This window comes from Bombina bombina, chromosome 4 (genome assembly GCF_027579735.1).
Source record: "Bombina bombina isolate aBomBom1 chromosome 4, aBomBom1.pri, whole genome shotgun sequence".
In the NCBI taxonomy this organism is placed as follows: domain Eukaryota; kingdom Metazoa; phylum Chordata; class Amphibia; order Anura; family Bombinatoridae; genus Bombina; species Bombina bombina.
This window is the reverse complement of record NC_069502.1, coordinates 539,903,386-539,918,979: the sequence shown is the minus strand read 5'-3', so window position 1 is coordinate 539,918,979 and position 15,594 is coordinate 539,903,386. Positions and strand designations below refer to the sequence as shown.

Genomic DNA, 15,594 nt, shown 5'->3' with positions numbered 1-15,594 from the left:
ATCTGGTGTTCCATTCCAAAATATTGGAGATGGCGAAATGATTTGATTTTTGTTGTTGATATTTTAATATTTTAAATGAATACTTGAACAGTTATTAAATTAATTTGATTAGGACTTAGGCCCCAATTATCTAAAGATCCAGCACTTTGAGTGGGTGTTCCCTTCATTTAATTATGTGAAGGAGATGCATACACTTAGGCTCACATAAATTGTAATTTAAAAAATAGTATAAAAACTAATACATTAAAGGGACATAAATTTCAGCGCTGCGGAATCTGTTGGCACTCTACAAATAACCGATAATAATAAAACATAAAACCCCAAAAATTGTAATCATAGAGTAAAAACGTAAAAAAAAGTTAAAATTTACTTCTATTATCAAAAGTACTTTGTTCTTTTTGTATCCTTTGTAGAAAATCAGTTAAGAAGGTGTAGGATTGAGCATGTGACTAAATTGTATGCTCTGTCTGATTCATGAAAGAAAAAAAAATGGGTTTAATGTCCCTTTAAATATTGAAATAAAAACATGCAGTAAAGCGTATTGCTAAATTGCATTAAAAATTGTAATAAAATTTCTCTGTAAAAATCGTAGTCTAAAAACATAAAAATTTGAATTGATATTATGCAGGAAAAATCATGTACAGGGAGTGCAGAATTATTAGGCAAGTTGTATTTTTGAGGATTAATTTTATTATTGAACAACAACCATGTTCTCAATGAACCCAAAAAACTCATTAATATCAAAGCTGAATAGTTTTGGAAGTAGTTTTTAGTTTGTTTTTAGTTATAGCTATTTTAGGGGGATATCTGTGTGTGGAGGTGACTATTACTGTGCATAATTATTAGGCAACTTAACAAAAAACAAATATATACCCATTTCAATTATTTATTTTTACCAGTGAAACCAATATAACATCTCAACATTCACAAATATACATTTCTGACATTCAAAAACAAAACAAAAACAAATCAGTGACCAATATAGCCACCTTTCTTTGCAAGGACACTCAAAAGCCTGCCATCCATGGATTCTGTCAGTGTTTTGATCTGTTCACCATCAACATTGCGTGCAGCAGCAACCACAGCCTCCCAGACACTGTTCAGAGAGGTGTACTGTTTTCCCTCCTTGTAAATCTCACATTTGATGATGGACCACAGGTTCTCAATGGGGTTCAGATCAGGTGAACAAGGAGGCCATGTCATTAGATTTTCTTCTTTTATACCCTTTCTTGCCAGCCACGCTGTGGAGTACTTGGACGCGTGTGATGGAGCATTGTCCTGCATGAAAATCATGTTTTTCTTGAAGGATGCAGACTTCTTCCTGTACCACTGCTTGAAGAAGGTGTCTTCCAGAAACTGGCAGTAGGACTGGGAGTTGAGCTTGACTCCATCCTCAACCCGAAAAGGCCCCACAAGCTCATCTTTGATGATACCAGCCCAAACCAGTACTCCACCTCCACCTTGCTGACGTCTGAGTCGGACTGGAGCTCTCTGCCCTTTACCAATCCAGCCACGGGCCCATCCATCTGGCCCATCAAGACTCACTCTCATTTCATCAGTCCATAAAACCTTAGAAAAATCAGTCTTGAGATATTTCTTGGCCCAGTCTTGACGTTTCAGCTTGTGTGTCTTGTTCAGTGGTGGTCGTCTTTCAGCCTTTCTTACCTTGGCCATGTCTCTGAGTATTGCACACCTTGTGCTTTTGGGCACTCCAGTGATGTTGCCAAACTGGTGGCAAGTGGCATCTTGGCAGCTGCACGCTTGACTTTTCTCAGTTCATGGGCAGTTATTTTGCGCCTTGGTTTTTCCACACGCTTCTTGCGACCCTGTTGACTATTTTGAATGAAACGCTTGATTGTTCGATGATCACGCTTCAGAAGCTTTGCAATTTTAAGAGTGCTGCATCCCTCTGCAAGATATCTCACTATTTTTGACTTTTCTGAGCCTGTCAAGTCCTTCTTTTGACCCATTTTGCCAAAGGAAAGGAAGTTGCCTAATAATTATGCACACCTGATATAGGGTGTTGATGTCATTTGCCACACCCCTTCTCATTACAGAGATGCACATCACCTAATATGCTTAATTGGTAGTAGGCTTTCGAGCCTATACAGCTTGGAGTAAGACAACATGCATAAAGAGGATGATGTGGTCAAAATACTCATTTGCCTAATAATTCTGCACTCCCTGTATATTGCATTCAGAATAAATCATAGTAAAGCTACAAGGCACATGCAAAAAAAAGAGCTGTGACATTCATACTTATAACACAAAATGTAAAGGGCATTGCCTTCCTCAAAATTAGTTCCCCCCCCCCTCTTCTATTGGGTTAATCAGGTATGTTCCATGGGCATAAATAAACGTTCTCTTTAATGTCTGGTATATTCTCTAAACATTTTTCCACTTGCAGATCTGGCTGTTTTATTTCACAAGCGGAAAGGTGGTAAGACTGTGTCAGTTTTCCTGCCAACTATAAACTGATTTTGATACAGGATTAAGAACATTATTTGCTTATAGCTCCCTTAATTGCCACCCATGTAAACATTGACATTTATTATTATACCATTACAGAAATAATGCAAATGATGAAAATTACTGAAAAGAAGAGCCTCAGGGGCATATTTATCATGCGCTGTATGGAGATTGATGCCCCTTCTCTAAGGACCGTTGCTCCATAACTTGTCCGCCTGCTCTGAGGCCGCGGACAGAAATCAACCCGATCGTTGATTGACACCCCCTGCTAGCAGTCAATTGGCCGCGAATCTGCAGGGGGCGGCATTGAACCAGCAGTTCACAAGATCTGCTGGTGCAATGATAAATTCTGACAGCGTTTGCTGTCGGCATTTATCCATGTGCAGCGGACGTGATACGCTACTTCGTATCATGTCCACTCACACATTGATAAATATGCCCCACAGTCTCCGTTGCATAATTTAAATAATCCTGTTTAAGAAAATGAGCACTGAAAATGTTCTCTATTCATGTTTTTTATTGGCTCTTGATACTGTGGCCTCTATTTATCAAGGTCTGTCGGACCTGATCCGACAGTGCGGATCAGGTCCGACAGACCACCAGCAGCTCACAAGAGCTGCTGGTGCAACGCCGCCCCCTGCAGACTCGCGGTCAATAGGCCGCCAGCAGGGGAGTGTCAATCAACCCGATCGTACTCGATCGGGTTGATTTCCGGCGATGTCTGTCCGTCTGCTCAGAGCAGACAGACAGGTTATGGAGCAGCGGTCTTTGTGACCGCTGCCTCATAAATACTGTTTCTGGCTCGCCAGAAACACGGGGCATCAAGCTCCATTCGGAGCTTGATAAATATGCCCCTGTGAGTCAACCTAAAGGTTTTGTTTGATTCGTGCATGTATTTTTAACCGCTCATTTTTTATTTTTTGGAATTTAAAATTTCATTGTTCTCTATCTTGTAGCATTATATCACTCAGATTACCTAATTCTAACTGCAGGATGACTTTTTTCATAATAAATCACCCCTAACCAGAACATACTAAATTTCAACAACAAACACTCAGCTAGATTACGAGTTTTGCATTATGAGTCAAATAGCACCGTTATGGCCCATAACGCTTCATTTTCCCTAACGCTGCTATTACAAGTCTTGTCGGTATAGGTGTACCACACACCTTTTTAGCCAGTCACGCAACGTCAGTACCTCACTTTAAAAAAAGTCCTTTTTCAATGGGACTCCCATAGCGCCGGTATTACGAGCTTGCCTGGGAGGCCAAAAAGTGAGCGGTACACTCTATAACCACAAGATCCGTACCGCCATCTGAAGTCAGTAGTTATGAGTTTTACGTTACAAAGTTGTACCATAAAACTCATAACTAAAGTGTTAAAAAGTACACTAACCCATAAACTACTTATTAACCACTAAACCGAGGCCCTCCCGCATCGCAAACACTATAATAAAGTTATCAACCCCTAATCTGCCGCTCCGGACATCGCCGTCACTATTAAAATGTATTAACCCCTATTCCGCCGCTCCCCAACATCGTTGCCACTATAATAAACCTATTAACCCCTAAACCGCCAACCTCCTGCATCGCAAACACTATTTAAATATAATTAACCCCTAATCTGCTGTCCGCCCACACCGCCACTGTAATAAACCTATTAACCCCTAAACCTAACACCCCCCTAACTTTATATTAAAATTACAATTTCCCTATCTTAAATTAATTAAAACTTACCTGTAAAATTAAATAAATGAATTTTAAACTAACAATTAAACTAAGATAATTATTAAATTACAATTAAACTAACTACCAATTAAATTAAACTAAACTACACATTAAAACAATCCTAAGGCTACGCTAAAAATTATATAAAGTATCTAATAAAAAAAAAAACTAAATTACAAAATAACAAACACTAAAGTACGAAAAATAAGAAACAAATTATCAAAAATAAAAAAGAATTACACCTAATCTAATAGCCCTATCAAAATAAAAAAGCCCCCCAAATAAACAAAAAAAAAACCTAGCCTACAATAAACTACCAATGGCCCTTAAAAGGGGCTTTTCTGTGGCATTGCCCCAAAGATATCAGCTCTTTTACCTGTAAATAAAATACAACCACCCCTCCAACAGTAAAACCCACCACCCCCACAACTTACCCCCCAAATAAAATAACTATCTAAAAAAACTAAGCTCCCCATTGCCCTGAAAAGGGCATTTGTATGGGCATTGCCCTTAAAAGGGCATTTAGCTCTTTTATATGCCCAGACCCTAAACTAAAACTAAAACCCACTCAAAAAACCCTTAAAAAAACAAACACTAACCCCCGACTATCCACAATTTCAGTTCTTGAAGTCCCGCTTGAAGGATCCACCCAGCCGGCGAAGTCCTCATCCATGCGGCAAGAAGTCTTCATTCGGGCAGCCTCTTCCATCTTCATCCAACCGGCGAAGTCCTCATCCAGGCAGCAAGAAGTCTTCATCCAGACAACATCTTCTATCTTCATCCATCCTGAAGACATCCGGTGTGGAGCATCCGCCGTAAACTGGAACTTCAATGCAGGTGACATCATCAAAGATGGCATCCCTTGCATTCCTATTGGCTGGAAGATTTCAATCAGCCAATAGGGTTAGAGCTGCTAAAATCCTATTGGCTGTTCCAATCAGCCAATAGGATTGAACTCTCATCCTATTGGCTGATTGGAACAGCCAATAGGATTAGGGGTGTTTGGACTCAGGGTTTATGTTAGGGTGTTAGGTTTAAACATTATTTTTTATATCCCCAGAGACATCAATGGGGCTGCGTTACGGAGCTTTTGTTTCCGCAATCGCAGGTGTTAGGCTTTTTTGTTCTGCTCTCCCCATTGATGTCTATGGGGAAATCGTGCACAAGCACGTCGAAGCAGCACTTGATTTCGGTGTGGTATGGAGCTCAACGCCACCATATTGCACGCACAAGCCTGCTGTTAAATAACGCCGCTTTTGTGGTGGTTGTTAAAATCCCTATAGCACTCAAAACTCGTAATCTAGCTGATTATGGGGTAGATTTATTATGCAGCGGATGCTACATTCTACGCCCATCGTTTCAGGCTCACCTGAAATGGAAGTTACAAAGCAGCGGTCTCTGCCACCTTTCTGCGAGGTCGAACAGGCATGATTCGCTACAACAAATCATATCTACTCAACTATAGATAAATCTACCCCTATATCCTGATTCAGAAATTGTCTTTAAATTACTGTTTATTTATCAGCAAATATAAATATTATATTTAAAGGGACAGTCTACTCCAGAATTGTTATTTTTAAAAAAGATAGATATTCCCTTTATTAACCATTCCCCAGTTTTGCATAACCAACTGTTATATTAATATATTTTTTGCCTGTGTGATTACCTTGTATCTAAGCCACTTAAGACTGCCCCCTTATCTCAGTTCTTTTGACAGACTTGCATTTTAGCCAATCAGTGACTCCTAGGTAACTCCACGGCGTGAGCACAATGTTATCTATAATGTGCACATAAACTAATGTCCTCTAGCTGTAAAAAACTGTAAAAATCCCCTGAGATAATAGGCGGCCTTCAAGGGCTTAGAAATTAACATATGAGCCTACCTAGGTTTAGCTTTCAAGAAAGAATACCAAGACAACAAAGCAAATTTGATGATAAAAGTAAATTGGAAAGTTGCATGCCCTCTCTGAATCATAAAAACAAAATTTATGCTTACCTGATACATTTCTTTCTTTCTGGATATGGAGAGTCCACAACGTCATTCAATTACTAGTGGGAATATCACTCCTGGCCAGCAGTAGGAGGCAAAGAGCACTACAGCAAAGCTGTTAAAAGTCACTCCCCTACCTATAACACCCAGTCATTCGAACGAAGGGAAATGAAAAAAAGAATAACACAAAGGTGTAGAGGTGCCGGAAGTTTAGTAAAAAAATAACTGTCTAAATTAAGGGTGGGGTCGTACACTCTCTATATCCGGAAAGAAAGAAATTTATCAGGTAAGCATACATTTTTTTCTTTCCTAAGATATGGAGATCAAAAGTTATCTATCCGACGGCGCTAACTCAAAGGACCTAAGCTCCTATAACAAATGGGTCTCTAGTTACCCATAAAATAAGAACAGAACAGTGGGAAGTGTAAGGAGCGCCTAAAATAAAAGGCCAGGTCCAGAGATGGTGATAAAAGTATCTAACAGTGAATATGCTAGAAATATTTAATAACACATATTATAAATACAACAAAATACATGGATCCATAGTACTGATTAAAAACAATAATAATGTGATAATACAATGATAGAATAATACAATGATGATATGAGTAAAAACATACAATATATGGCAATGATAAAATGCAGTCGAATTAAAAAGCAGTCAAAATAAATACAAATACAAATATAGACGATATGTACGTAGTAAGACCCCTAGGGGTCAAAGGCACAATGTGGAGAAAATAATAATATAGGTGATGATCAAAATGTGTACAAAAATGTGTCCAAAAATAAGCAAAGGTGATATTGTGTAAAAATATAAAATATAAAAAAAAACTGTGTAAAATAAGTCTGTTAATCCATAGTGAAAAAGTTATCAAAATACTCCTAGTGGTCAAATTTCTTATAATCCAAAACAATCCAAGTGATCCAACTGATCCAAATAAGTGTCAGTGCTCCAAGATGTGGAAAAGCAAAAACAAAATTGTGAACAACGCCAAATTGGAATAAAAATATGATAATAAGAAAAAATACTCCAAAGTGATTGAGGATAAAAATAAAAATAAAAATAGAAATAAAAATACAAATAGAAGTAACCAGTATGGATAAAATCAATAGTAAGCAAAAAACTCCATAACCTGTGAAAAAAAGAAAATGTACAACATAGAGCAGTATTGTTTGTGATAGACTCTAAGTAATAAGAATATAGCTCACCATATATGCCAACGCGTTTCGGCCCACCAATAGGGCCTTTTTCAAGACTGATATATGGTTGGTGAGAATATTACCTTTATACCTGTGTATCTGTGCCTAATGGCGCCAAATCTGCCGAAATTGCGCCAAATAGGTGACCCCATAAACCGGAAGTGGTTTCTAAAACCGGATATGGAAAATTTGTCCTCATGTATCCTTAATAGTCTGTAAACTAAATGATATGGTATTGGGATCCTTAGTTACATGTAAATATTGTTTATAACCTATTGATGAAATTTCATGAGGGGTATTAGGTATGTTTTATTTTCCTTACCGCTGTTATCACTATAACCGGAAGTTCGGTCTTAACGCTGGACCGGATGTGGGCAGAAACCGGAAGTGTATTGGTTTCGCAGAAACCGGAAGTGTTCTGAATGGGGTAAAAACCGGATATGGTCATGTTGTTTATATGTCCGGTATTCGTATTAGCTATTTGCTATAGAGGGGTAAGAGGTTTGGAAAGGAATTTGTTTGCCAGATCTAAAAATCAAAAGGGTCCTGGATAAAGTAATTCCGTAAATCAAATATGTATGATATAAATATTCAGTTGTGATATGATGTAAATTATCACCTGAAGGGATAGTCTCCTTACTTCCGGTTTGTATAAGATCTCACTATTGCCTATGAATATGTATGTAATGATATTATTGGGTATGCTCTTGCATAAAATGTATAAAAAATATATAAAAATATAAAAAATATATATATATATAAAAGTATATAAAAAACTATTCTATATATATATCTATATAGAGATACGGATTAAAAAATGGTGGTCATATTGAACTATTAAAAAATAATAAATAAAAAATTGGGAAATTAAAAAATTGGGAAATTTTAAAATCCTTCAATTTTAAAAGGTTTTATAAAATCAGGGAATGAATAACAAATGCTTATTATATAAAATGAATATATATACAAAAAAATCTTATTTTTCAATAAGAACACGATTAGAGGCCCTCCTGTGGGACATATGACTGATATCTCTCACTCATATGGAAAAGTCTCCATTCAGAGGATGACCTTTAAATAATTCCCACAGGGCTCTTATCGGTTTCCATATCCTCAAAGGGACTGCGGATATACGGGGGAGGTGAAAAATAGAGGTAACGGGTAACGTTTAGTTTTCAACTTTATGTGCTAAACCAATGTGGAGTGTAACAGGATAAATATGTAGTGTTTCTTCCTAGACATAGAATGATTGAAGATGTTATATCCTATCCACAATCTGTGTGGATATTCACATTAACTAGTCGGTAAATCCAGACTGCTAGACAGGAATAAATGGGGATATGGATGAGGATAGGAAGATCGGAACATAAATGAAAATTATGTCTGTAGGCATGAGGGAAAGGGATCTCTTCAAATATAGCCCATCTCCTAACTGATGGTACTTAATGTGTAATTGGCAATTTATGAGTAGTAACAATGTCAGATTAGCAACCCAGTATAAAAAAAGGGGGGATCTATTGGTATCTCCATATGGTCTATCTTATAATAAATATCTGATTAATAAAGACTCGATGGATGCTGCTATAGGGATAGAGTACTGGCTAATAATAGAAGCACGAAGGTAAAAGTGGATATCTATATCTAACAGGGATATATTGTGGTGTCCAAAATATATTGTATCAAGTATGAGGACTCCGTTTATTTCAGATTCAATAGATGTGACAAGTCCTCTTTATTATTGAGGCCCTTCGGGTAAAGACAGTCGAGTTCGAAGATCCATTTGGATTCTGTTTTAAGAAGTTTTTTCTCGTAGTCACCACCTCTCCAATTGGGTTTCACCAGTTGGATCCCATAGTAGCTTAGATCTTTGAGATTACTTCTATGGTGAATGGTGAAATGTCTATACATGGCGGTTTCCGTATTGCTGTGTTCAACTTGTAAAATGTGTTCTCGTATTCTGTCTCTCAATAACCTTGAAGTCTGGCCTACATATTGCAGTCCACAGCTACATTGGATGTATATAGCACCTTTACTATTACACCTTATAAGGTCTTTGATTTGGTGTTCCGTCCCTGAATTGTTAGATTTGAATTTTTTGATCTTAAGACCTCTCTTACACGCCTTGCAGCTTATGCATGGATAGAAACCTTTGACATTATTGCCAAATATATCTTGGACTCCTGTAGTTCTTGATCGTGGGATACTTGGTGATAGCATGTTTCTTAGATTGTCTGATATTCTATAGATGAATTTAGGTTTATTTGCCAGTATTTCCCCTATGGTGTCTTCATTCTTCAATAGCGGCCAATTCTTCTCAATAATTTTCTCTATTAGATGTCGATTTTCACTATATTGTGTTATGAATGCTACATCAATCGAGTTCTTGTCGTTTGCGGTGTTAGTCTTTTTGTCCTTATATTGGAGGAGTTCCTTGCGATCTCTTTTTCTGACTTCCTCGATCTCTCTGTCTATTGTCTCTTCCTCATAACCTCTTTCTAGGAAACGTGCTTTGAGAGTCTCAGCTTGTTTTTCCCATAACTCGGGGTCAGAACAGTTCTTTTTGAGTCTGAGTAGCTGCCCCTTTGGGATATTCTGTTTCCACCTAGTGTGATGGCAGCTGTTGATATGTATGTAATTGCTGCAGTCCACAGGTTTGAAATGTGTTGAAGTCTTTATTTTATTATCTTCAACTGTAATCCTTAGATCCAAGAATGTAATCTCTGAGCTGCTTATTTCGTAGGTGAATTGGAGGTTATGAATGTTGTTGTTCATACCACTAATAGTGTGTTCCAAATCTTCTCTCGTACCCTTCCATATCATTAAGATATCATCTATGTATCCATGGTAGGAGACCAGGTCCGCGCCCGCTGGGCATGATTCCCAGAAAATCATTTCCCATTTTCCCATATACAGATTGGCATAGCTAGGCGCGAACCTGGTCCCCATGGCTGTGCCACATAGCTGTTTATAGAAGGTACCATTGTGGTTGAAGTAATTATGCGTTAGGATATAGGAGATCCCATCGAGAATGAATTTCTTCTGGATTTCTGGAATGTTGGTATCTTTATTAAGGAAATACTGTACCGCCTCTACACCTCCTTCATGTGGTATACTGGTGTAGAGGGAGGCCACATCACAGGTGACAAGTAGATATCCTTCTTCCCAACTAATGTTGTCCAAAATATTTAGTACTTGAGTTGAATCGCGTATGTAGGAAGGTAGAGTTATGACATATTTCTGAAGGTTCTTATCTAGATACTCTGATAGGTTACTTGATAAGGAACCAATACCGGAGATGATAGGTCTCCCTGGTGGTTGATGAAGTGACTTATGGATCTTGGGGAGGTAGTAGAACACCGGAGTTATGGGATGTTTAATTCCTATATATCGGAATTCTTTGCTGTTAAGTATGTCCTTCTAGTGAGCCTCCCCCAAGATCCAATCTATTTCTTCCTTAAACTGAGCCACAGGGTTATTCCTTAGGACTTCATATGTATCTTGATCAGACAAAATTCTGGTACATTCTGCATAGTAGTCTGTCTTATCGAGGACTACAATGCCCCCTCCCTTGTCCGCAGGTTTAATCACCAGATCCTTGTTCTTCTCCAAGGCTTTGATGGTATGGATTTGATTTCTTGATAGGTTCTGTTTGTGCTTGGTAAGCTTGGTGTGACTGATGTTTTTCAGTTCATTGCATACTACAGTTTCAAATGACTCAATCGCGCTCCCTTTGCTTGCTGTTGGATAGAATGTGGATTTTGGCTTGAGATTTGTGTGCTGGTAGTGATCAATATTGGATTGGGTGTCATTCATAGGAACTCTCTGTTGGTATTCCAGAGGTGACCTCATAAAATGTAATTTTAACGTTAATTTCCCGTAGTTTAGGATCGACTTCTCCTGTTCTGATAGAGTAGTAGAGCTAAGGTTGTATATCCCTTTGATCGTGTTGTTTGTGTCCGTCATCATGGTCTCTTCCTGTTTCTTGTTTCCATTCACTCTTTTTCCACCTCTCTGGAGATCATCGGGATCATCTGGATTTGACATCTTTCTTTTTGTAGATATTCTCTCCAGTTCCTTGGTGGTTTTCTGATGTAGTTCTAAAAAATGGTTTCTAGAGGTAGAGGCTGTGGGACTGGCATCTGAGTCCTTGAAGCCTACTCTATTATTGATATTCTTGTTCCCTTGTGTGCGTTCCGCACGAGGGGTCTTCCATTCGGTGAAGTCATCATGGGGTGCTGTGTTCGATGTATTCAATGTGTCCCTCTGATATTGGGGGTCTTGGTTATGGAAGTGGCGATTCTGATTGCCATTGAACCTTTCCCCTTGCTCGCCATTCCGTGAATGGTGGTGATATCTATTTCCATAGAGGGGTCTTTCATTCCTATTCCATCTAGGAGATTGATTAAACCCTTGGGTGGGTCTGTAGTCGTGATTCCATCTTGGGGACTGGCTGTACCCATATGTGGCCCTGTTCCCTTGATTCCATCTTGGAGGTGGGAAGTTGTCTCTTTGGTGGTAGGGTCCTTCATAGTTGGATGGGAGATATTCCCTATTGGGTCTTCTCTCATAGCTATGTTGGTAGTGTTCCCTATTCTGTTGTCTTGTCCTGTAGTGGAGGTTAGTATTTCTATTCTCCTCCCAGTGGTCTCTCATTCTATTTTGGCGGTAGGTGTTCCAATGACCTCTGTTCTGATGTCTATTCAGATTCTGATTGTGTCTATCTATATCCCCACTGGGATTGTTATAGAATTGTCTGCGGTCATTGTGATCATAGGTATCCCTCTGATTGCTTTGATCATATTGATAATTGTCTCCTCTATAAAAGTGTGGTTGTGGTCTGTCTTTCTTGTATGTTACTGTGGTCCATACTCCCTCATTATTCATGTGTGCGCTGTTGTTGAGGCTGATAGACTGTGGGTATGGAGAGTCTACAACATCTTTCAATTACTAGTGGGAACCAATACCCAAGCTAGAGGACACAGAATGAATAGGGAAGGAAAACAAAACAGGCAGACCTAAACTTGAAGAACCATTCTCCCAAAAGAGGCCTCAGCCAAGGCAAAAGTTTCAAATGTGAAAAATTTGAGAAAAGTATGCACAGTAGACCAAGTTGCAGCCTTTCAAATCCTTTCCACAGAAGCTTCATTTTAGAAAGCCCAAGAAAAGGAGACAGCCTTAGTGGAATGAGCCGTAATTCTCTCAAGAAGCTTGTGACCAGAAGTCTCATAAGCAAAATGAATCATACTTCTCAACCAGAAGAAAAGAGAAGTAGCAGAAGCCTTCTGACATTACACTTTCCTGAGAAACAAACAGGGCAAAAGACTGGTGAAAATCTTTAGTCGTCTGAAGGTAAAATTTAAAACACACACAACATCCAAGTTGTGCAACAGACATTCCTTATGAGAAGAAGGATAAGGACAGAGAGAAGGAACAACAATATCCTGATAAATATTCCTATCCAAAACCACTTTAGGGAGAAACCCCAGGACCGCCTTATCCGCATGAAAGATAAGGAAAGGCGAATCAAACTGCAAAACCGAAAGCTTCAAAACTCTCCAAATAGAAGAGATAGCAATAAGAAACAAAACTTCCAAGAAACAAACAATCTATGGAATGCATTGGCTCAAACGGAGCCTGCTGCAAAACTTAAGAACAAGGTTAAAGCTCAAATGTGGAGCAACAGGTTTAAATACAGGCCTGAACCTTTCTCTAGACCATCCTGAAGAAAGGACAAAATTCTAGGAATCCTGCCCTACTCCAAGATTAGCCCTATGATTCACACCAATAAAAATATATACGCCATAGCTAATGGTAAAACTTACGTGTTACAGGCTTACAAACTTGCAGCATGGTCTTAATGATCAACTCAGAAAAACCCATGTTTAGCCAGAACTAAGCGATCAATCTCCAAGCAGTCAGCTTCAGAGAAACGAGATGTAAATGGAGAAAAGAACCCTGAACTAGAAGGTCCTTCCTCAGAGAAAAACTCCAAGATGGAAGAGATGACATCTTCACTAGGCCTGCATACCAGATCCTGCGAGACCATGCAGGAGCTAATAGAATTACTGATGCTCCCTCCTGTTTGATACGAGCAATGCCTCATGGAAGGAGTGCAAACGAAGGAAACAAATATGCTAGACCGAAAACCCAAGGAACTGCCAGAGCATCTATCAGAGCGGCCTGCAAATCTCTAGACCTTGAACCATACCTTGAAAGCTTGGCGTTCTGCCGAGATGCCATCAGATCCAACTCCGGCAACCCCAATTTGAGGGTTTACCCAGAGGACACCTCTGGATGGAGAACCCACTACCTGGGATGAAAATTCTGTCTGCTCAGGAAATCCACTTCCCAATTGTTCACTGCTGGAAAATGGATGGCAGATAGACAACAATTGTGAGCTTCCGCTCACTGTATAATCCAAGCCACTTCCTCATGGCTAAGGAACTCAGAGTTCCTCCATAGTGGTTGATGTAAGCCACTGAGGTGATGTTGTCCGACTGGAACCTGAAAAACAGGAATAAAGACAACTAAGGCCAAACCATCAGAGCATTGAAAATCGCTCTCAAGTCCAAGATATTTATGAGGAGAACAAACTCCTCCCATGTCCATAGACCCGACGCTCTTAGCGAGTCTCAGACTGCTCCCCAGCCTAGCAGGCTGGAGTCCGATCACACAATCAACCAGCAAGATCTCCAAAAACATGTGCCCTGAGACAGATGCTCCTGAGAAAACCACCATGGGAGAGAGTCTCTAGTCAACTGGATTAGAACTATCCTATGAAACAGATCCGAATGGTCTCTGTTCTATCATCTAAGCTAACCTAACTGCAGAACTCTCAAATGAAATTGAGTAAAGGAAATGATGTTCAAGGAAGCGATCATCAGACCAATTACCTCTATACAAAAACTACTCAGGGCTGAACAGTAGACTGTAAAGAGAGACAAGAGGAAAGGATTTTCTGACCTCTGTCAGAAAAAATTTCATAGACAGGGAATATATTAAGATTCCTAAGAAAACTACCCTTGTAGCTGGAAAAAGAGAACTCTTTTCCAGATTCACTTTCCATCTGTGGGAACGTAAAAAGACAACAAGGCCTCTGTATAAGAGTTTACTTTGTTGAGAAAATAACGCCTGAACTAAAAAAGTCATCCATGGAGGATGCCACCACAATCCCTCAAGACCTGATCACTACCTGAAAAAATTCTGGGAGCTAAGGCAAGGCCAAAGGGAAGAGCCAAATTGAAAATGTTTGACCAAAAAGGCAAACCTCAGGAACTTCTAATGATCCCTGTAGATGGGAACATTAAGATACAAACCCTTCAGGACTACAGTCGACATGAACTGACCCTCTAGGACCAAAGGAAGAATGGAACATACGGGTTTCCATTTTGAAGGATGGTACCCAGAGAAACTTGTTGCAACACTTTAGGTCTATAATGAATCGAAAAGTTCCCTATTTTTTGGGAACCACGATTTAAGTTTGAATAGAATCCTAGAACCTGTTCCCTTACTGGAACTGGAACAATCACTCCCAGGGAGAAAATATCCTGAAAACGGTTCAGGAATGCCTCTCTTCTTACCTGAGCTGCAGATAATCTTGAGAGGTGAAATCTGCCCTTGGGAGAAAGAGATTTGAATTCTATTTTATAACCCTTACACTATGTCCACAGCCCAAGGATCTGGGACATCTCATATCCAAGCTTGATGAAACAGGGAAAGTCTGCCCCCCACTTGATCTGATCCCGGACCAGGGGCAGACCCTTCATGTTGACTTAGACTCAGCTGCGGGTTTATTTTATTCCCCTTGTTCCAAAGGCTGATTGGATTTCCAAGAAAACTTGGACTGTTCTTGCTTGGAAGAGAGAGAGGAAGACTTCCTTTAGAAGTTGTGAAAAAAACAAAAATTACTTGACATCCTATAGTACTGTTCTTCTTGACTTGAGGTAGAAAAGACCCTTTTCACACCCGAAATATCAGAAATTATTTCTGCCAGACCAGGTCCAAACAAGGTCTACCCTTGTAAGGAAGCGCCAGAAGCTTGGACATAGATGTAACATCAGCCAACCAAGATTTAAGCCATAAATCTCTGCAAGCTAAGACAGTCTAAAAATTTGTATGTAAGCATCTGAAATAGAAGAATTGGCTAGTTAGAGAGCCTAAATCCTATATTTGATCTCCCCCAACGGAGTCACTGATATAATTGAT

The 15,594-nt window shown here is 39.2% G+C and overlaps 1 protein-coding gene across 1 annotated transcript; it reads right to left on the bottom strand.

The window, feature by feature from the left end:
• Positions 1-10,806: 10,806 nt before the first annotated feature.
• On the bottom strand, positions 10,807-12,273 carry LOC128657635 (homeobox protein 2-like). The gene has a single exon (XM_053712019.1). It carries the CDS (start codon positions 12,271-12,273, stop codon positions 10,807-10,809), a length of 1,467 nt encoding a protein of 488 aa, XP_053567994.1.
• Positions 12,274-15,594: the final 3,321 nt, after the last annotated feature.